General features: G+C 50.2%; 2 protein-coding genes and 1 non-coding gene across 7 annotated transcripts in view; all 3 read right to left on the bottom strand.

Annotated features, from left to right (window-relative positions):
- Nucleotides 1–137: 137 nt before the first annotated feature.
- PRPF39 (pre-mRNA processing factor 39) lies at nt 138–14,080 on the bottom strand. Of its 4 annotated transcripts, XM_069856832.1 has the most exons (14): nt 14,014–14,080; nt 11,029–11,392; nt 10,315–10,440; nt 9,557–9,675; nt 8,274–8,441; nt 7,513–7,678; nt 6,765–6,872; nt 5,130–5,294; nt 4,687–4,813; nt 4,325–4,593; nt 3,567–3,751; nt 1,834–1,908; nt 1,126–1,246; nt 138–891 (listed from the first exon to the last, which is right to left on the bottom strand). In XM_069856832.1, exons 2-14 carry the CDS (start codon nt 11,356–11,358, stop codon nt 841–843), a joined length of 2,010 nt encoding a protein of 669 aa, XP_069712933.1. In that variant the 5' UTR covers nt 11,359–11,392; nt 14,014–14,080; the 3' UTR covers nt 138–840. The 4 variants fall into 4 exon arrangements, with proteins under 4 accessions (XP_069712933.1, XP_069712936.1, XP_069712935.1 ...); XM_069856835.1 differs by lacking the exons at nt 11,029–11,392; nt 14,014–14,080 and adding an exon at nt 9,803–9,965 and having other exon boundaries at nt 10,315–10,438; XM_069856834.1 differs by lacking the exons at nt 10,315–10,440; nt 11,029–11,392; nt 14,014–14,080 and adding exons at nt 9,803–9,965; nt 10,070–10,266.
- Nucleotides 4,174–4,259, bottom strand: LOC138721665 (small nucleolar RNA SNORD127). Its single transcript, XR_011337595.1, has one exon. It is a non-coding gene; the product is annotated as a small nucleolar RNA SNORD127 (small nucleolar RNA).
- A 1,265-nt stretch (nt 14,081–15,345) lies between the features above and the next one.
- TOGARAM1 (TOG array regulator of axonemal microtubules 1) overlaps nt 15,346–21,999 on the bottom strand; it is a 28,451-nt gene continuing 21,797 nt past the window's right edge. For both annotated transcript variants that reach the window (XM_069856752.1, XM_069856753.1), the window contains 7 exons: nt 21,817–21,975; nt 20,825–20,951; nt 20,136–20,254; nt 19,245–19,434; nt 18,074–18,293; nt 17,304–17,390; nt 15,346–16,016 (listed from right to left, as the gene is read on the bottom strand). In XM_069856752.1, the coding sequence (XP_069712853.1) occupies nt 15,763–16,016; nt 17,304–17,390; nt 18,074–18,293; nt 19,245–19,434; nt 20,136–20,254; nt 20,825–20,951; nt 21,817–21,975 (1,156 nt within the window). In that variant the 3' untranslated portion in view covers nt 15,346–15,762. The remainder of the gene's footprint in view (nt 16,017–17,303; nt 17,391–18,073; nt 18,294–19,244; nt 19,435–20,135; nt 20,255–20,824; nt 20,952–21,816; nt 21,976–21,999) is intronic.

The following is a 21,999-nucleotide window of genomic DNA, read 5'->3' as shown; positions in this document are numbered from 1 at the left end:
GAGGGGGACAACTCGCACCCCTGGTGCTACCGTTCTCCATAAAGGTGCTTTATAGCAGCCAGGCACTGTGCCCGTCCTCTCCCTGTGCTCTTAACATAGAGATGCTGAACTGAGAAAACCCAAGACAGCTCAGTACCGAATTCCTTGCTTTTATTACAAAAATGAGAATGATCACTTTGATCAAAATGAAAAAAAGTTTGCTCACACTGTGTACATGAAAAACTCTAAATACAAAACTTCATCCCAAACACAGTTTGTGCTCTTTAAAAAAGAATGCAACATCGTTTTGCACCGCATTTTAATTTTTTTCGAGCCCCACGTAGGATAGAAAACAGAGAGCAGCTGCCAGCATTGTCCACAGAGCTTCAATGGTAACACAGACAAAGCCATCTGGGATTCGCTCCCTGGGGCGTGGAAAGAGCTCATGGTCGAAGCAGGTTTTGGTTGGAGAGCGGAGCAGGAAGCCACGGCCTTGCTCCCGCACTGGCGGCCATCCTGACTGGCTTTGGGGGTAAAAGCCAACCTCCCCCCCCAAAACCTAGAGCTTAATTGATTTACCTACGGAATCATTGTGAGACTGAAAGGAATTCCATAAATTAGTGCAAGGAATTAAAACCCAATGGCATTTACGGTAACCTAGGATTGCAGAGATACCCAGGATCGGGTACTGGCACACGCGTCTCGCTTCACACCCCTGTGAACATCAGCTCGTTCCACATGCAGAAGAGCAAAGAACAGATTTACAACAGTTCCTTAACATCCCTAACTTAGAAAAATAGAATCTTTTTTATTCCATCTCTGTTGAAACTGCAGCACGGTGAACTCCACGCACGCTCTGGATCAAGTGGGATGGTAATACTGTCCGTAATTCCACGCGTTCTGGTAATTGTACTGGGAAAAAAAACAGAAGGGGAGTCAGGCTCCGCGGAGAATGCCTGGTGGCAGCTTGGGGCTGCTCACCGGTTTGTAACTGAGCCTTCCAGTAGGGGACAGGCTGGGGCTTCCCTCTTGTGCTCAGGCCCCTCCTTGGTGCCTGCTCTACAGCTCCTCGTCACTCCCCTTTCAGAACCCACGCGGGAGGAGACAGGGAGGGAGCAGAAGGCACCACTGGAAGCTCAGACTCACCTGGTACCAGGCGTTGTAGTTGTACGCTGCCTGGTTGACCTGCATGTCTCCATCCATCATCTGTGCCGACGCCATCGTCGGGTCATCCGTCAGCATCTTCTTCTCATCCGGCTCCTCTGATCTGCGAGGTTAACAGATGCTGGTAAACCGTATCATGGATTGAACTCCCAGCATGTCCTCACGTGAGGAATGTTATAACCAGTACAGGGAGGGAACGTTTTCAGGCTTGGGGAACTGAACTGAGAGACAGACAGGGGTGGACTGTGCTCCAGAACAGCAGCCTGGGCTTTAAACTGCTGTGGTGCTTGCACTGAGACAGCTAAACCACATTTCTGCTTAGACAGGGAGTTACTTTTATCAGCACTGTTCAGCTTCTCTGTGAAACAGAACTAAGATGTTATTTTCACAGAATCACCAGGTTGGGAAAGACCCACTGGATCATCCAGTCCAACCATTCCTATCAATCGCTAAACTAACTAGTTTCCACTAACTCTGTTTTCAACAGCCCTGCTCAGTACACCTTCAAGGGATTAAAGAAAGAGCTTCTGTTCTTGCAAGCAGGTTTAAAGCTGAACAAGACGTGTTTATGTATTCATAGACTAAATACGGCCTCAGACGTATCTCTGAGCAGTTCTCAGTGTCTCCCACGTGCTCTGTGCCAGCTCCACCCGCACCGTGCGTGCTCCAGCCCATCAGCAGCCTGCCTACCCGTTCTCCGCTCTCCTCTTCAACGACTCCTGCTCCTTCAGAAGCGCTTCGTGTTCGTCGTAGGCATCCAACAGCCTGAGGGTCACAAAAGAAACAGCTTTCCTCACTGTTTTCACGTAAATGTTTTAAACGCACAAGCAACTGTTTTAAAATCCCTGCTTCATAGAATCATAGAATAACCAGGTTGGAAGAGACCCACCAGATCATCGAGTCCAACCATTCCCATCAATCACTAACCCATGTCCCTCAGCACCTCATCCACCCGTGCCTTAAACCCCTCCAGGGAAGGTGACTCAACCCCCTCCCTGGGCAGCCTCTGCCAGTGCCCAATCACCCTTTCTGTGAAAAATTTTTTCCTGCTGTCCAGCCTGACCCTCCCCTGGCGGAGCTTGAGGCCTCTTGTCCTGTCCCCTGACACTTGGGAGAAGAGACCAAACCATAGCAACACAAACCCACTCTAAACCAAACTCAATCAGAAACAACCAGTAAGGACTGATCAACCGTGCAGACGGGAAAGCCAAAAACTTAATGTAAGAGGGACTCCAGTGTGTAGTGAGCAGCTTTCTTTTAGCTGAGAAATTCCCAGCTTCCTCAACCTCTCCCACACTTCATGCCGTTCGTTTGTACAGTTCCTGTGCAAAGACGTGTTCTAATTCTTATTGGTGATGCAGCTGCTCCCTCCAGCGACTGCATTCCCGCAGCTGATGCCATCGCATCCCTGGTTATTAGGGGATCGACAGTGCTTGAAATACAGGAGGTGGGTATTATACTCTGGAAGTGTAATACTTCTGTATTGCCTACAGCCTTCTGCACGCAACGCAGGACCCCGGGTGTATTTAATGCAAGCAAAAACCATGTTACCTACACATCACATCGAACCAAACGCTGCCGAGTGGAAGAGTAACACTTGTCTGCCCTAGAAAAAAACCCCAACAGCTAAACATCCACCTCCTCCGCGCCGCAGTTTAAGGGATCGCATCAAAACTGCTGCTCTGTCACTATTAGTGTCGGTGAAAGAATTCCCTGTGCTTGTTGTATGCTCCAGGATTATTTGGGAACCAGAAACTTGGTTTTGTTTGGTCTCTCTGGGGTCCCAAACTCGTAAAGTACGGCTGCCCTGCAAGTTAACACGGCCACAGGCAGCAGAAAGAGGCCAGTTCAAAACGGGCACAGCAGAAACATCTCCTGGCTACTCCTTCCAAGCTGCAAACCGCAAATAGAAACAGGCACTTGGATCACAACAGAGATCTAGGAGGTAAAATGTCTATCTGGTATTTAATTAAAAAGTTGCACTCGTGGTATCTGCTCCTCCCAAGCAAGCGCAGCACTGGGAATGCTTCCGACATAGGAAAATGAGATTAGCACAGCTTTGGGACCTCAGGCAGCAGCTCCCGGAGCACAGAGTATCCACTTATACCCGCGCCCCAAGGCATTTCACCTTCTCTTGGGGGAGCATCCTCCTCTACAAACTCAGCAGGAGAAAACTACAGGATTAAAGAAGTTACGAGCAGCACAATCTTGCCCTGAGGAGTTAAGTATTTAAGAAAAAAGGGGATATTTCTTTTGGAAAGGTATTCTTGTTTAAAAACAGGGATTTGGTTTAGAAAAGTAGCGAACCCTCAAGAGAGAGCTTATGGCACAGGAACCAGTTTGGTGGATGCCACTGACCCTTCCCTGCTACCTGTATCAGTCTTTTGGGACCTGGTTTGCCCACTGCACAGTTCACATCTTACTTGTTCACATCAGAACCAAAATCTTCAAGAAATTCCACTTTTCGCTGAGAAAAGGTAATCCTCATTTTCATAGACAATGCGCCATTGACGGCTTTATCAAAACAGCTCAAGATGTTCTCTTCGTTCTGCTTGAGATCCCCGCTGTACTCCATTTCCAGCAAGTTGAGATACAGCTTCGTGTTTTCCTGTGCGAAAGATGTGTTAGAAGCCGTACACCTCTCACCGCAGGCATTTAACGACTGTGCACCTACCAGATCGCTTATGTCATCAATAAAATAGTCAATAAAACATGGTCTGCGCGCCCTGGTCATCTATGACCTGGTTTGTTTTACAGATTAGAAAGATCTAACACTCCAAGAACAGATGCAAAACCCTTGCTAACAGCAAGCTTGGACTATTTGGAGTGCTCAGTGTTTCTGTGGTTACACAGCACGACCCGCAGGTACTGCCTACAGGACTGGATTTGTTCACCCCGAGATGCAAACATGCCTATTTAGGATGCGAACAATCCTATTTAGGCTTCTAAAACGGAAAAACAAAGGCATGAAGCACACTGTGCTGCTGCTGCGAAACGTTTGCACGCTTCCAGACTGGAAAGCCACAAGTACGGCAACGTCAGTTTAGAGGGACTGGTGTCTCCAGGCGGTAACGGAACATTACCTACAGCTACCCTTTCTGTCATCATTGTTGCCACGTTTAAAAGCAAAGGTTCAGAAAAGCACCGGGATCACTTTGAATACAGCAAAGAGAACACATACTTTGTCGATCTCTATGGCTTCTGACAGCACTTTTCTTGCCTTTGGCAGGTTTTTCTGTACTTTGAAGAGGTGCCGAGCTAACTTGATGGCGTAAAACGACGCTTCGCTAACGGATTTGGCGTTCCTGACGGCATCTTCGAGCAAGTGCTCGGCCTCTTCCATGTTGCCGTGTCTGCGCTCTAAGCTCACTCTCCGCAAGCGAATCATCGCTAGCCCTAGAATACACTCTTCAAACGTTTTCAAGATTCTTCTTGCTTCGTCGATGTTGCCTAAAACACCGGTGAAGATGCTTTAGGACACGAGACATCCGACAACCTCCTCAAAGCAGCCCCCCTCCCAGGAAAAAGGCAGGAGGCTCTTACCCTGCTGCTCCTCAAAGGCCGCCCACAGCATGTGAACCATTGGTTTCTTAGGGAGGTGTATTGTGCAAGCCCTGCTGTAGACGTGCCTCACGCCTTCAATACTATGATTCTCCATGTATTTGGCATACTATAGTTGAAAACAGAGCAGAGGTGGGAGAGTTTAAAGCTTGTATATGCCTTTAAAAACGTGACAGAACGATAAAATTCTTTTGTTTAAACCCATTCAGCACCTTTATGGAACCACTAGACTAGTTTCTGTAAGGAAGGACGTAGAGAGGCAACGAGGGTGGCATATGCAGCAGTCAAATCTGGTTGCAAGCAGACCATCTCCTAATGCAACAGATATAGTCATACATGAACAACGTTCCACAAGGTACAAAAGGTTAGTCACGAGGTCAAGGTGTGCGGTCCGCAGGAGGTGGGTGCCGAGCCCCATCCCTTACCTTGATCCAGAAGTCCTCATAGAGGGCACAGGAAATAACACATCTTTCAAACAGGACCACAACGCGCTCATGAGTGCCATTTTCTATCTCAAAATCTAAGTACTCTTTCCAGTTTTTCAGCTGAATTTTCTCCAGAGGTTTTACATGGAAGTACGGCCTCTTTATCTGCAAGAATCACAGAATCATAGAAGCACCAGGTTGGAAAAGACCCATCGGATCATCGAGTCCAACCATTCCTATCAAACACTAAAGCCAACCACCCCCTTCACGCTCCTCGCTGAGCTCTGCTGTGCAGCCCAGCACCCTCAAATGTATGAGAGTTCCTGCTAAACACAGCAAAACAGGCCTGAGTGGCCTCCTTCCCTCTGGTGGCACCTGCTGCCTACCCACCTCCTTTCGGTGCCTTACAAAGACATGCTGAATTTCTTATTTCAGACTCCTCAGACACCCAACACGTCAGTATCAACAGAGCAGGAACATTCCTAGCAGAAGTACCGACTCTGCCCGGTGCAGGAGCAGACGCCCCTTCTCTCACCCTGTCTCTGCAACCTGCCCCCAGCAGCAGCATTCCCTGAGTTTGATATCCCGGAGCGTAATGTTTCCCAAGACACCTGGGGCTCACAGAGCCATTTTGCAGAGCCATCATGTGTCTGAACCTCCCGGGTACCAGGGCCACGTGGCTGTGCCCACAGCTGAGCTCCTTTGCCTTATCCAGCCTCCTCTCACCAAGCGTCGTAAGCACCCCGACAGCTCTGACCTCACGGAACGAACTACGGAGTCTCCGTGTTAAACAGCCGGGACAGACTTTCAATGTACTTTTAAAAAAGAAAGTACATTCGAAACAACAACCATGCCAGGCAATACGGTATTTGGTTTTTTAAAAGTAACCAAATTTCATTCTACACAAGAAAAAGCTCTGTACTGACAGCAATCAAATATCAGTTTGATTGATTACATTCGATGCGTTGTACGTAGCAGCTGGCTGTTAGGGTGGCTGCTTTGGGAAAACAGGAATTATCTTATCTCAGGTGTAGGAGTATAAGGTAAAATACAAATCCACAAAAATGCCATTCTCCCTTTGGGACAGCTTACCCACTCAACAGGAATTACCTTCACAGAATCACAGAATCACCAGGTTGGAAGAGACCCACTGGATCATTGAGTCCAACCATTCCTATCAAACACTAACCCATGTCCCTCAGCGCCTCATCCACTCGTGCCTTAAACCCCTCCAGGGAAGGTGACTCAACCCCCTCCCTGGGCAGCCTCTGCCAGTGCCCAATGACCCTTTCCAAGAAAATTTTTTCCTAATGTCCAGCCCCTTGGTGTTCTGCAGCACCCCAGACGCATGAAGTGCTACGAACATGCCTAGCATTTCATGCAGGTATATTTAAAGACAGCTTAGTAAACAACACCTCATCCCACCTCTCCCAAGAATGAGTTTTAAATGATCAGGTGATAGAGCTGACCGCACAAGTTGCTTTGTCACAAGAAAAAAGGCAGAGGATTGAAACTCCATCTTTGTTCCAAGCCCATGACAGTTTTAACAGAAGCAGAAACTGTTCCTCAAAATTCCTAGCTCCCAGTCTTACGTTCAACACTAAGCGCTGCCTTACGCAGGAAAACCAAACTTACCGCTTCTTCAAACGTCCACCTCTTACTGACTTCGTGCTCATTGTGGTTAAAGATTTCTTGATGAATCTCAATGATTCTGTGCCTCATGTTCTCTACCTCGGTGACGAGCTAAAACATAACATTTAGAAATGTAACACAGGCAGAGACCACAGCGGCTTCGTGAATGCCCTGCGCGATGGCAGCAACACCCACGGATCACAAGTGATGAATTAAAGGTTACCCTCAGCAGCCAGGGAGGGGAGGGGATGCTGCCTGCACGCCAGGCCCTCTGCACAACCCCACTGAGCTGCTTTTCTCTCTGCAGGTTTGCTCTTCACTTAAAGATGCCCGAGATCACAGATGTAGCTGGATCCCAGTCAAACCTGGCTTCAGGATGTGCCTGTTCTCACAGCGAGCAGCTCCTTTGGAGGGCTCCAGGTTTTCACACAGCTCTGAAGGCTATGAGCCTGTGCAGGGCACTGCTGGTGGACAGCTTGCTTGGGCCACAGCTCCTCATCTCACTCCTAATATTCAACCTAATTCACTCCTGAAGCTTCTTTAATGCTTTAACCCCTCTTAATGCCCATGGAAGCACAGAAAGGCACATCCCATAGAGGTAGCAGTTAACACAGGAGCCAAAGAGCAACGATACACAAAAGAACTATGGGAAGAGCTCAGCTACAGGTGCATGGAATTGTCTACCTGTAAACTCACTTTTCTCCCCCAGGGCACAGCAAGAAACATCAGCAAACATCCTTTGCCTACGCACCTTGGCAGGGTCGGTTATATCTTCAGTGCCGGAGGGCAGGTCATCTCCCGGCTGCGCGTCCTCCCCGCTATGGCCGTTCACGGACGCGAGCTCTCTGCGCAGCTGAACGAACTGCTCGGTAGTCAGGAAGTCTCGAGGCAAGTTGTTCTGTATGTGTTCTTTAAACCTAACAACACGCAGAAACAAGGCAACACGAACTCCGTGGATTTAATCGCAATACGACAATAAATCCTAGCGGGTTCTGCATTACTTTATCAATTAGAGGAAGATGCTTTATTTCCAAAGCTAAAAGACCTGTAGGAATTATGAGAAACGCTGATGGATGATTTAACTAAGGTTCCTCCTGCCCTCTCCACTTTAACGCACAATTCTATTAACTAAAACTTAACTGAGGGCTTCTCTTTAACCAATTAGATTAATGTCTCATTACATGTGAGCATCACTAGAGGAATTAAAGCTCAGAACTGCTCATTCTGATTTCTCAAAGACATCTTCTCTTCTCCCTCACAACTCCAAGGCTTTTCTCTATTCTATAGAATCTTAAATTCTATTTCACAGAATCTGTGAATGTGTCTAAACACAAATTCCTGAAATGTGCATCTGTACCTTAAAACAATCCAACTGTATGAGTATATAAAAGTGTATATAACACTCAGGAAACATTTCAAGCTCTTGTTCCAGTGTTTTCCCCTTTACAGAAAGTAGGTAAGCATGTACTTAAGAAATCCACAGCATTAACTACATCGCTGTTATCTCGTTACCTCTGGAAGTGATGACTGTAGAGTTGTGTTGGAATTCCGAGGATGCGGTCATAGATGGATGTAACTTCCCTCAGGTTGCCCTGTTCATTTTCCCAGTTTATATACATCTCCCACAGCCTGTCAGAACGGAAATCCGTCCCAGCAGCCAAGACTGCGTGCTCATAGGCTCTGAAAAATGAAAATGACGCTACAGTTGTTTCTGGATGCGGTGCCAGAATGGGGAAGAACAGTTCTGGCTGTTCTTTCAAGGTGATAAGCATCACAGCTTACTTGCATCCACACATCACTTAAATTCTTCAAAGTACGTCCTAGGTATCCATAGCAAGATCTCTAGGAATTCAAGAAGTTCATGCTCACTTTTCCCCCTCCCCAGCACTACCCCAAGAGAATAAAGGCAGGAGAAAAAGCCCCTTGCAGGAATGGAAGTTATGAGGAAAATACAGGAGCCCAGGGGTTCTGGGAGCAGCTGAGGGACCTGGGGCTGGTTAGTCTGGAGGAGGCTAAAGGGAGAGCCCATCACTGTCTGCAGCTCCTGGAAACGAGGTCGTGGTGAGGTGGGTGCTGGTCCCTTCTCCCAAGTAACAAGGGATAGCACAAGAGGAAATGGCCTCAAGTTGTGCCAGGGGAGGTTTAGATTGGGTATTCGGAATTATTCCTTCACAGGAAGGGTCGTCAAGCCCTGGCAGAGGCTGCCCAGGGCAGTGGTGGAGTTCCCATCCCTGGAGGGATTTAAAAGCCACGTGGATGTGGTGCTTAGGGACACAGTGGTGAACCTGGCAGTGTTGAGTTTACGGTTGCACTCAATGACCTTAAAAGTCATTAATAACCTAAATGATTCTGTGTTTCTACCACTTCTTTCTTGTAAGGATTCTGACCTCGCTGCTCTAGCAGTGTAACACAGAAGCTGTACATCCACCGTGCCGGTAGGAGCTGCTGCAGTTAAGTGAGATTAAGGTTCCAGGTCAAACTCTGGCCTAACCTCCCACTCCAACCAGGACACTGTCAGCACAGATGAGGACAGACACGTTCCAGCCACACCTCCAAGGAACTGACATCCCGAAAATTCCACGGGAAACCTGTTCCGGTGCTGCATTTGCTAACGTCCTGTCGGAAGCTCTCAAGTCTCCACCTTTGACCTTTGCACCACGTGGCTCCAAGAAGTTCTAGGAGTAACTGCAAGCTTCTGTTACCTCATCCCTCGGCTTAAACGCACTGAGCTGCTCACACTGCTGCGTGAGCGCACGTAGGGGCTGCCTCCATCACCCCATCTGCTGTCCACTTACCCTCGGATGGTACTGTTGGTTTCGGGATCAGCAGGGTCCAGGGTCTCCTTTAGGAAGTTTATATAATGTATCCAAAGATCAACACTAAGAGGAATTGCCTGAAGGCCTCTGCGATAAACCTATGAAGAGAACAAGGACTGTACTTCACATACTTAACGGCGTCCTAATAGAGAGGCAACACTGTGTTGTCCGGTGAACCTTAGAAATACTAATTACTGGAATTTTGTTTAAATAATCTACCATTACCATTTGGGTGGAGGTTGGATAGAACATGGCAATGTTCTGATCTCCACGTGCAGAGTCTTGATCTTCAAAGCGCAGCGGTCCCTGCATTCTGACCAGGTTGTGTGGGCAGGCTTTGGGGTACAGACCATAGGGCACAGACCCATTAGAGCATCATTGACAGCGTCTGACCAAAAATGCAATAAGATGGAGCAATTGTGACCAGCAAACCAACTATATTGTTTTTGAAAACGAGTAATAAACGTAAGCGACAGAAAAGCCCTGCCCTACTTGTTAAGCTGCAGTGTAATACAGAGGCTTGCACTGCAAAGCTTGACAAACTGTAGAGGTTTAACGCACCTGCCAACAAAGAGAAAAAACATTAGCTACAAATGCCACAGCAGTGACAAGTGCAAACAAAACCCTACAAACCTGGCTGCGGAGGGCAGGCACTGGCAGCCAAGCGACTGGCGGCAGGTTAGTCATTACGTGGCCAACACGGCCAACGGCAACCGCTGCCCCAGCCACCTACATACCTCGTCCGACTGCTTAACGTTGTCGTGTCGCTTTTCGAGGTCGGCGTACTTTTTCCAGTACCCATAGCAATAGGGATAATGCGTGAAAAACCTGTCAAATGCTTTCCTGGCAGCTGGTAAGTGGTTCTGCAAGAAACACACAACAAAAGCCATGAGTCATAAAATCACCAGGTTGGAAAAGACCCCCGGGATCACTGAGTCCAACCATTCCTATCAAACCATGTCCCTCAGCACCTCATCCACCCGTCCCTTAAACCCCTCCAGGGAAGGGGACTCAACCCCCTCCCTGGGCAGCCTCTGCCAGTGACCAATGACCCTTTCCATGAAAAATTTTTTCCTAATGTCCAGCCTCAACCTCCCCTGGAAGAGCTTGAGGCCATTCCCTCTCGTCCTGTCCCCTGTCACTTGGGAGAAGAGCCCAGCTCCCTCCTCTCCACAACCTCCTTTCAGGTAGCTGGAGAGAGCAATGAGGTCTCCCCTCAGCCTCCTCTTCTCCAGGCTAAACAATCCTTTCCTTAAGTACTTTCCTGTTACTTTAAAAACAACTAGTGTTTAAACATTGTCTTCAATATGACTGGTTTTATTTTGTGGTCTCTGCTGATGACACTGGACAGGCCAACTGTCTCAGAATAGCGTCCACAGAGCCTGATGTGTCATCAAGTAAATGCAACTCTGTTTGGTGCTCCCTGTTTATTTTGGGAAGGCGGCACTAACCTCCTGCTCCACATACTGCAGCAGGTACACCCATCCTGTGAAATCCTGGGGGTTGTCCTCCACCACCTTCCAGAACTTGTCAAAATCCGGAGGGAAGCCAGCCTCAACATCCGATGTCTGCAAACTTTCAATATTTGGAATTTCACTCTCCTGCGTGTTGTCCTCGTTCAGGTCAGGGGAACTGTCAGGTGACTGTTCCATCTCGGTTACACTCATGATCTCCGTACTGAAGTCCATCTGCTGTTCTTCCGTTGTCGTTTCAGCGCCATTGTCTGTGCTGTCATTGCTCACAGTCGGCTTCTCCTCCTCCGTGTTATCTGCGTTCTCCATGGCTGAGGTCACCGCTGGTTTGCAGGATGCGATCCTGTGGAAATAAAAGGATTCAGTATTCACACAGAGAAGGCTCAAGCAGAACCTGGGTGTGACCTGTCAGCTAAGAGTCTCCCAAGAGCTTCAGGCATCCATACGTTTCACCACAAACCCTCAGCAACTAGACCTGCTTCACACACGAGTCTTATTCACAATTAAAAGGATGTTAATAGCGGTCAGACATTTTAACACCCGCACATATAAATCATTGGTTACTCTAAAAAAATTATGATAATTCGTGATCGAGGTGAACCACAACAGTTTTCCTGCACGAGTCTGGTGGAAGCGTATTCCAAATAAAGAATTGTGTTCAAGCATATTCCGATCTCCTCCGTAGTACAAATCATAGAATCATAGAATAACCAGGTTGGAAGAGACCCACCGGATCATCGAGTCCAACCATTCCTATCAAACACTAACCCATGTCCCTCAGCACCTCGTCCACCCGTCCCTTAAACCCCTCCAGGGAAGGTGACTCAACCCCCTCCCTGGGCAGCCTCTGCCAGTGCCCAATCACCCTTTCCGTGAAAAAGTTTTTCCTAATGTCCAGCCTGAACCTCCCCTGGTGGAGCTTGAGGCCATTCCCTCTCGTCCTGTCCCCTGTCACTTGGGAGAAGAGCCCAGCTCCCTCCTCTCCACAACCTCCTTTCAGGTAGTCGCAGAGAGCAATGAGGTCTCCCCTCAGCCTCCTCTTCTCCAGGCTAAACACCCCCAGCTCTCTCAGCCGTTCCTCAGAAGGCCTGTTCTCCAGCCCCCTCACCAGCTTCGTTGCTCTTCTCTGGACTCGTTCCAGAGCCTCAACATCCTTCTTGTGGTGAGGGGCCCACAACTGAACACAGGATTCGAGGAGCGGTCTCACCAGTGCCGAGTCCAGAGGGAGAAGAACCTCCCTGGACCTGCTGGCCACGCCATCTCTGATCCAAGCCAAGATGCCATTGGCCTTCTTGGCCACCTGGGCCACTGCTGGCTCATGGTCAGTCACTGTCAACCGACACCCCCAGGTCCCTCTCCTCCAGGCAGCTTTCTAGACAAGACTTCTCCTAGTCTGTAGCTGCTCAGGGTTGTTGTGCCCCAAGTGCACAACATCATCACCTTGTTTGCACAATAATCTATATTAAACGCACCCTCAATGCCTCGCTGGGCTGGCTCAGGCGATGACTGTGCAAAGAACAGAGCCACCACATCCGTGATGCCCACACAAAGGAACCAGCACCACGAGGCCACCACAATCCTTCAGGCCAGCCCCGTCCACGTGGACGCTCGCTCTCTCACGCACAAGGTGCCGGGGTTCCTCCTGCCCCTGGGGACAGACTCCAGCCACCTCCCACTCTTCATTTGATCTCCCTGCCAGCCCAGCCCAGCCCGGCTGCGTCGTGTCCTCCTCTCCCAGCCCACGCTCGGCTCCCATCTCGGCAGGTCTCAGCGACTAACGGAGCCCAAGCAGTGCAGATTCTGCACAGAACACAGCAGCTCCTCACTGTGCGGCTATTTCAGATGAAGAACAGCGAGACCACCAGCCCCACACACCCCGCAGGAGCTGCTGCTCCCATTCCCCTTCAGTTCTCAATTACCTTTTGCATCTAAAAGAAGTCCCCACCCCACTCCCTATCTCCTGAATTTTTTCCAGCTGAAAGCCTGCAAAAAGAACAAACAGACCGTTTGCTTTTGCTTCAACACACACGTTGCTAAGCCAGTAGTGGGGAAAGGAGAAATATCCACACTCCATCTCCAGCACCTCGAAAGCACGAGGCACCAGCTTGAGTCCTCCCAGAGCTCACCAAGCCAAGGCACCATGGTGAGTGCTAAAAGGCCCACGCTGCCTCTGCAAGCTCTCTAATTACTACTTTTAAAGAGTAATTATTCCTCTTCTCCATTGTACACATCACCTGGCACCCACATGAATACGATCCCTTTCCTTTCAGGCAAACAGCTCATAATCTTCTCACTCTGTGGGGTAACTGTTCACGAAAACAAACAGTTCATCCCGCTTGCAAGTCACAGGAACACGATGTGACTGCACAGAGCACTGCGGCGCTTCTGCTCCACGGGACACGAGGACGCCTGAGCAACACAAGCCGCTTGTTTCATTAACGACTGGAGCCTGGAAGGTTCTGTCACTCCAGTGCTCTGTCCCGAGACCCCGCCTGGAGTCCTGAGTCAAGTTCTGGAATCCCCAATGGATGGAACTGTTGGAATGGGTCCAGAGGAGGCCACGGAGATGACCCGAGGGCTGAAGCCTGAGGCCAGGCTGAGAGAGCTGGGGTTGTGCAGCCTGGAGAAGGCTCCAGGGAGATCTCAGAGCAGCTTCCAGTGCTGAAAGGGGCTCCAGGAAAGCTGGGGAGGGGCTCTTGGTCAGGGAGCGCAGGGATAGGACGAGAGGGAAGGGCTTTCGGCTGCACGAGGGGAGACTGAGATGGGACCTCAGGGAGAAACGTTCCCCTCTGAGGGCGGGGAGGCCCTGGCCCGGGCTGCCCAGAGCAGCGGTGGCTGCCCCGTCCCTGGAGGGGTCCAAGGCCCGGCTGGACGGATCCCCTGCTGCCGCGGGAGGTGTCCGCGCCCCGGCAGGGTTGGCTCTGGCGGGGTTCGGGGCTCCCCCCCCCTCCCCCCGGTCCGTACCTGCCGCCCGCGCCGCTCTCACAGCCCGCGCCGCGCCCGACGCGGCCTCCGGAAACGCGCCCCGCGCACGCGCCGCAGGGACCGCCCCGCCCCCCCCCCGCCCCGCGCACGCGCACAGCCCCGCCCGCCGGGCACCTGCGCAGAGCGGGCCCTGCGCGCGTGCGCAAAGAGCGCGGCTCCCTCCGCCCCTTGCCTGCTTTGCTGCTTCTTCCTTCCCCCTGTTCCACTTATTCCTTCCCTTCCTTTCCCTTCCATTCCTCCCTCCCCTCTTCCCTCCCTCTCCCTTCTTCCCTTCCCTCTCCCCTTCCCCTCTCCCTTCTTCCCTTCCCTCCTCTTCCCTTCCTCCCTTCCCTTCCCCTTCCCTTTCCCCTTCTTCCCTTCCCTCTCCCCTTCTTCCCTTCCCTCTCCCCTTCTTCCCTTCCCTCTCCCCTTCTTCCCTTCCCCTCTCCCTTCTTCCCTTCCTCCCTTCCCTTTCTTCCCTCTCCCCTTCCCTTTCTTCCCTCTCCCTTCCCTTTCTTCCCTTCCCCTTCCCTCTTCTTCCCTTCCCTCTCCTTCTTCCCTTCCCTTCCCCTTCCCTTCTTACCTTCCCTCTCCCCTTCCCTCCCTCTCCCTTCTTCCCTTCCCTCCTCCTTCTTCCCTTCCCTCTCCCCTTCCCCTCTCCCTTCTTGCCTTCCCCTCTCCCTTCTTCCCTTCGCCTCTCCCCTTCCCTCCCTCTCCCTTCTTCCCTTCCCTCCTCCTTCTTCCCTTCCCTCCTCCTTCTTCCCTTCCCTCCTCCTTCTTCCCTTCCCTCTCCCCTTCCCCTCTCCCTTCTTCCCTTCCCCTCTCCCTTCTTCCCTTCCCCTCTCCCTTCTTCCCTTCCCTCCCCTGTCCCCTTCCCTTTCCCTCTTCTTCCCTTCCCTCCCCTCTCCCCTTCCCTCTTCTTCCCGTCCCTCTCCCATTCTTCCCTTCCCTCCTCCTTCTTCCCTTCCCTCCTCCTTCTTCCCTTCCCCTCTCCCTTCCCTTCCCCTTCTTCCCTTACCCTTCCCTTCTTCCCTTCCCTCTCCCCTTCCCTCTTCTTCCCTTCCCTTCCCTCTCCCCTTCCCCTCTCTCCCTCTCCCTTCTTCCCTTCCCTTTTCCCCTCTCTCCCTTCCTCCCTTCCATTCTCCCCTTCTCCTCTTCCTCCCTTCCCTCCCTCTCCCTTCTTCCCTCTCCCTTCTTCCCTCTCCCTTCTTCCCTTCCCTTTTCCCCTCTCTCTTCCTTCATCCCCTCCCTCCTCCCTTCCTTTTCCCCTTCCCTTCCCCTTCCCAGCCGTGCATTCCCGGCGGCTGAGCCCTCACACACCACACAACCATGTGGGCTACAAAAATACATGTATTTCACTTGCGGGGGGTTTCCTCCTCTTACCACCACACAGCGCCAGACCCCACCCAGGCACGACTGCGTGCCAGCCGTGTTTATTTGTTCGTGGTCAGACCCCACTGCTCTGGTCGGACGCTGCTGGGCTGCGCTGGAAGAAACGGGCAGGAGAGCTGGAGCACCTTCCCCTCCGTGGCGGCGGGAGGGAGCTGGGCGCAGGCGCTCCAGGCTCTGCCACAGCCGCGCTTCCACGTGGGAAAAGGAGCCGCTGCAAGCCAGCAACGTGGCCAGCGTCCTGTGTGAATAGTTGTCCGTCTGTCCCGGGGCAGCCTCCATGTGCCTCCACATAAGCAGCCGTCTGTCCGTCTGTCCATCCATCCCTGACCGAGTGTCCCGCGCGCAGACATGGTTGTTTTAGGCTGCTATCTCCAGAAACTCTTCCAAACTCTTCTTAATGTGCGGTGGCTGAGCTGCCGCGTGCGTTAACAGGCTTTGACCCATCTGTGCAAAAAGTGCTTTGGACAACTTGGCGGTGGCTGCGCGGATGTTTCCTCCAGCGCCGGGCAAGGAACCGCTGTTGGTCACGTTTCCCAGGAGGTGCCAAAGGACAGCGAGAACTTTCTGCTCCACAGCAGAAGGTTTCCGTGGGTACAGCTCCGTAACGAGATCTGCCAGAGAGGCAACAGCTCATCAAGCAATGCTAGAAGCCTATTCTGAAATCATCATTCAGAAGCGATCCTCCGCTTCGAAAGCTGTTTGAGAGCACCTGGGACTCCAGAATGGTTTGGGTCAGAATCCAGTTCTGCCCCATCCAGCCTGGTCTTGAACCCCTCCAGGGATGGGGCAGCCACCACTGCTCTGGGCAACCTGGGTCAGGGCCTCAGCACCCTCGGCATGAAGAACTGCTTCCTAATGTCTCATCTAAATCTTCCCCCTTCCAATTTAAAGCCATTCCCCCTTGTCCTGTCACTCCAGACCCTGGGAAAAAGCCCCTCCACAGTTTTCCCAGAGCCCCTTTCAGTACTGGAAGCTGCTCTAAGGTCTCCCTAGAGCCTCCTCTTCTCCAGGCTGAACAACCCCAACTCCCTCAGCCTGCCCTTGTACAGGAGGTGCTCCAGCCCTCGGATCATCTCCGTGGCCTCCTCTGGACCCATTCCAACAGCTCCATTTCTTTCTTACATTGAGGATTCCACAACTGGACACAGGACTCCAGGTAGGGTCTCATGAGAGAGGACCAGAGGGACAGACTTGCTCTGCTGGCTCCTCGATATTAAAGCACGTATGTCAATTCCAACTAAAACCTGTCTCAAATTTTTAACCAAGTTTTCCTCTCAGTTTCCGACAGCAGTTTTGGAAGAAGAGCACGATGAACTCTGCCATCTTCATGGCAAGTGCAGCTCAGCTCTTTGTAACAGCCACTGATGTTCAGTAGAACGGGAGCTGCGCTGGCAAGTTGAGCTGCAGCACTCACATTCCTTCCTGGCAAGAGTACGAGGGAGTGAGTACTGGGAGAGGGAATGACTTGAAGCGAGGAAGCAGGGAAGCCCACGCTCCTCAGCCAGCCCCACGCCTCTGGCCCAGCACCGGACACCAGCGATGGGCAGAGGGTGGCACGTGGGGACCCACATCCCAGTAGAGCAACTCCCGCTCCGTCACCAATGGAATGGAACTCACTAGAAAACAAAGGTGGTGCTCTCTGCTTTTATATTAACACTAAGCTCAAGGTGCTTATACATCATCTCTCATCTAACTATTTAATGTTAAGGTCCTGTTTTGTCAGCAAGAGCTGCCATTTTCATTAGAAGGAGGTGAAATCTGACAACTGCTGCCTCGTTAATGCCCACAGCCGGCTGAGACAGAAGGGAAGATGCCCAGTTGCCACCGTCCTACCACGGCTTTGCCTCGTTAGGACAGTGCACAAACAAACCCACAGGAGAAGTAAAACATCACGTTACCAGCAAGCTTTTCTGTCATGTCTTGTTTTGCTTTTCCATTCAGAAACTGGGCTTTTGTGCAGAACGGCTGGAGAAGCAAATAATTGTCTAGATTTAAAGAACAAAACACATTAAAATCCGTAAGTAGAAAACTAAACGCAATATAGAAAAATGTAAATAAGAATCTTAATTATACCAAAATCAACAACCCAAAGAGCTGTACTTAACAATACAAAAGCATGAAAAGATACTCTCAGCAAGCTCTAGATCCTTCTAGAATCTGATAGAAGATTGCATTTCCATTAATGAAAATACTAACGTTCTGCTCCAAAGCCAAAGTGGTTGAGGAAGGGAAATCGTTGTGGCTTATGCAAATCAGGAGAGACTAGTTCTTGGACCTGTTTAAGAGACTGAGCAGCAATCTGACAAGCTGCTGGGTAACGAAACGCAGACTCAGGGAGAAAGGAAGTTGAGGAAGATTAGTATCCCCAAGAATGGAGAGTCCCTTGGGTCCCTGGGCAACCTGTGCCGGCGCTGTCACCCTGACAGCAAAACACACCCATTGTGGACAAATTCCAGGCCCACCTTCTGGCCGCTCACCAGTCTCACGGCTGCATTTCTGTCCTGGCAAATGTGACAATGACTTAGACACTTTCAAAGTGTGTGAATGAAACCAATGATTCATTACACAATGTAATGATTGGATGAAAACTATTGGAAATGTAACTCTTTAAATTTAAAATGTAATTAATACACTTAAAACTCTTGAAAATTAAGAGAGAGTAAATTACCTAAATGTTGACATAGAGCCTGAATAACATTTGTGGCAGCTGCATAAATCCCTGGGTTTTTGGAGTTCAGGTTGTTGTCCACCATGGCAGGAATTAGCATGTTGATCACAGGTGATAAATTCTCTTTCAGCAAGGCAATCATCTTGTGCATCGTCTCCAGAGCAACCTGCTTGACTTTACTGTTTGAGTCACGTAAGCGAGACTCAAAAGCATCAAAGATCTGAAAAAGTATCCCAAGAGCATTCATCGGCGTTAACAATTCATGTTTGAGGAGGGATATCGCGTTTCCTACTTTATTGTTACACTTGAATTGCCCTTCTGAGTGAAAGACAGCTCTGCTATTCAAATAACTGAGATCTATTTTTCGTGTGTAAAGCACCACCTGATACTTCCATCCCGTGTGTTGTCCAACCACTCCTCACTCCCTCTGAACTCCAATCGCTCCTACACAAGGCCATCTGGCAAACGACCAGCTGCAACTCTTGGTTTGACTCACACTGCCTCCCAGCAAGTATTTTTAGCAAGTCTCAGCTCTGTTTAGCAAAAGGGATGTGTTAAAGATTTCAGAAACGTCACAGTTAAGACACTGCCAAATTTCCTAGTATTTCACAGTCCCACAGCAAAGATGTGGCGCTGTTGGAAGACAAGCTTGGGTTTCCTTATGCTGTCTCTATCGTTCGTTTACAACTGCTGGACCTCATCAGTGTTCTTCTCCTACAGAACCTCCTTTCCTATGAGGAAGGATGCTGACCTTATGTTTATCACCCTAACGATCTTTCAGCAACCTCTCCTGGACAGACAAAGCAAGCGGAACTTGCAGCTGTGTTTCAGAAGCGGTTTCTCACACTTTGGTTAATCCTGGCTCCTCTTTCTGTTCCCTGTTCCAATACTGTGATATTTACTCAACAGTGGCACGAAAAACTGCACGTAGGATCCCAGAAATAGCTCAAAACCCACTGCATCCAGGTGAAAACTTCCAGTTGCTACCCCCTATTTGCCGCGTCTCTGCCTCTGCAGCTTAGTCCTCTCCCTCTTGAGCACACCTGACCTCTTCTTCAACATTTCCTCTTAATCAGATGTTCTTATTAAAAGAGGAAGGCAAGAGCTTTATCAGCCAACTTTGTGACACAGCTTCGGAGACCTTTGAAACCAAATGTTGTCACGCGGTTACCTTCACAACGTTTGCAACCACAATGCCCTGATTGTTCTCGGCGTCTGATAGCAGCTGCTTAATGCCGGCTATTCGATCACGGAAGTCTTTCGCATTCAGTAAACCTATCAAGTCCTTGACATATTCTTCGCTCTCCAGGGGATTGCGAGGAGCTGTTTTTCTCGTGACTTCACGGGCTTCCGTGGTCTCTCTGTTGGAAAGGAAAGTTATTCGGTGAGCGCGTGAGCAAGGAGAAACAGGAGTCTCTAATTTCAGCCGTTCTCCTTCCATGTAAATGCAAATATCAGAAGTAAACAGGAAATCTGGTGAAGGAGTCTCATGTGAAACAAAAAAAAAAACAAAAAAACCATCACCTAATAGCAATAGTTGTTCCTAGAGCCTCAATGTCTGTTCTTACCTAAATGTACATATCACTCTCACACAGGAGGGAGCCCTCAGCTGGGCCTGTGCCTGGATAGGTCAGAATGGTTTGGGTTGGAAGGGATCTCAAAGCCCATCCAGTTCCAACCCCTGCCATGGGCTGGGACACCTCCCAGTGGATCAGGTTGCTCCAATGGAGCAGCCAGCACTGCTCTGGGCAGCCTGGGCCAGGGCCTCCCCACCTTCACAGGAAAACATTTCTTCTTAAGACCTCATCTCCACTCTTTCAGCTTAAAACTAGTCCACCTCATCCTATCCCTGCACTCCCTGATCAAGAGGCCCTCCCCAGCTTTCCTGAAGCCCCTTTCAGCACTGGAAGCTGCTTTAAGGTCTCCCCAGAGACCTTATTCCTTCAGGTATGTTTATTCTTCACAACCCTGCTGTGAACGTCTCCATACTCTCTCTCCATGCGGCGAGGCTGTTATACATGACGTCAAGTTCCTAACAGGGCAAAACACTGAAGATCATTACCTGTCAGTGAAGTTGAGAGCATCTCTGGAAGTAGATGATGACCTTGAATGTCCAACACTACCAGTGTGGGAACGCCTTCCTTTTGCAGAGGGTGTATCCAACAGCATCTCCCCTAGACCCTGCACGGGGGGGCAACCAGGAATTATCAGCACTGGCACAGCTCTGCACTGCTGAAGACTCCTCAAACCAACTCTGACAGCCACACAAAGCCTAGTAGCAAAGCACATTTGATCCAGTGCATCTGCAAGGAGCAAAGGCACATGCAGGGCCAGCCCACGTACAGTTCCTTGCCATGCTGTGATCACTTGATTACTCATCTCGCTCAGAATCATAGAATCACCAGGTTGGAAAAGACCCACCGGCTCATCGAGTCCAATCATTCCCATCAATCACTAACCCATGTCCCTCAGCACCTCGTCCACCCGTCCCTTAAACCCCTCCAGGGAAGGTGACTCAACCCCCTCCCTGGGCAGCCTCTGCCAGTGCCCAATGACCCTTCCTGTGAAAAAATTTTTCCTAATGTTCAGCCTAAACCTCCCCTGGTGGAGCTTGAGGCCATTCCCTCTTGTCCTGTCCCCTGTCACTTGGGAGACATGCCTCCCACTCACTGTAGGGCCACTCTCTGCACTTCCCTGCCACCAGTGCAGGTTTATATTTCTCACCTGTTAAACAAGAGCTTTTCCACCCACCTTTTCACGCAGATTGCTAACGGACTCCTTCACGTAAGGCAAATCCTTGGTCGGCACGTACTTCTCAAGCGTTTTATCAAAATCCGGGTGAGCCATCATACTGAAGAGCATCTTTCGACTGTAATACCTGCAGGGTGACAGATGGCGATGTACGCATCGCATTTGCTTTGTACTTTGACTGATAATTACAGGTGTGTAACTCCAAAATACAAATGTGTGGGAAGATTGCTGTCTGTTTGCGTAACCAGACACCCTCTCCATCCTCTCACAAAGAAACTATGCTCAAGGATTACTATTTAACCAATTACTGAGCAAATTAATGACAACAGTCTGCTATTTCAACAGTCTTTAAAGAGGATGGTCCAGTCTCTATAGCCAGATATAACGTGGATCCCCCTCTCCAGGGCCTATATCTCATGCATGTCCAGCAGAGCACATCCTTTGAGCCTCTCTTCTCCAGACAGACAGCGTGGGCACTGCTGCAGGAGGCATTCAGGTCATTCCTCTCACCTGTGCTGCCTTAACAGGTTTGGCAGCGCTAGGGTGGTGGTTGGACTCAATGATCTGAAGGGTCTTTTCCAACCTAAAAGAGTCCACAGTTCTACAGCCAAGATTCTACAACCAAGTCTGTGATTGACAGGACAACGAGTAATGATTTTAAACTAAGGGAGAGTAGAATTAGAGTACATATAAGGAAGGAATTTTTTACAACGAGGGTGGTGAGCCACTGGCCCAGGTTGCTCAGGGAAGTGATGGAGGCTTCATCCTTGGAAACATTCAAGTCCAGGCTGGACAGAGCAACCTGATCAAGGTGGAGACGTCCCTGCTCCTGCAGGGCGGTTGGACTGGATGGGCTTTAACAGTCCCTTCTCACTCAAAGCATTCTATAATTCTCTGATTCTCTCCTCCACTGCTGCAGAGGAACACACGCCGAGCTACACGGAGGTTTAACCCCTCGGAATGCGCTCACCTGAACTATCAGCCTTACTAACCTTGTTTGCTGTGAGCTGTCCTGGGCAAACTTGGCTATCACAGGGAAAAGCCGATCAGGGACAGCTTTGGGTTCAGACAGACTCCACTCCGGTCCCATACGTTCAACAATGTCTGAGAGGTGCTGGGCCGTGCATCTTCTCACCGCGGAGTGCAGGTGGCTGGAGAAAACACAGCAGCTTAGT

The sequence above is a fragment of the Phaenicophaeus curvirostris genome, chromosome 5 (assembly GCF_032191515.1).
Source record: "Phaenicophaeus curvirostris isolate KB17595 chromosome 5, BPBGC_Pcur_1.0, whole genome shotgun sequence".
NCBI lineage: Eukaryota > Metazoa > Chordata > Aves > Cuculiformes > Cuculidae > Phaenicophaeus > Phaenicophaeus curvirostris.
The sequence above is the reverse complement of the archived record's forward strand: the minus strand, read 5'-3'. Positions and strand labels throughout refer to the sequence as shown.

Coding starts and splice junctions, on each gene's coding strand:
- PRPF39 (XM_069856832.1), bottom strand. CDS start 11,358: ATGGAGAACGCAGATAACACGGAGGAGGAGAAGCCGACTGTGAGCAAT. Junction 8,442..9,556: donor ACCAACAGTACCATCCGAGG/GTAAGTGGACAG, acceptor TTCATTTTTCAG/AGCCTATGAGCACGCAGTCT. Junction 6,873..7,512: donor ATATAACCGACCCTGCCAAG/GTGCGTAGGCAA, acceptor GTTATGTTTTAG/CTCGTCACCGAGGTAGAGAA.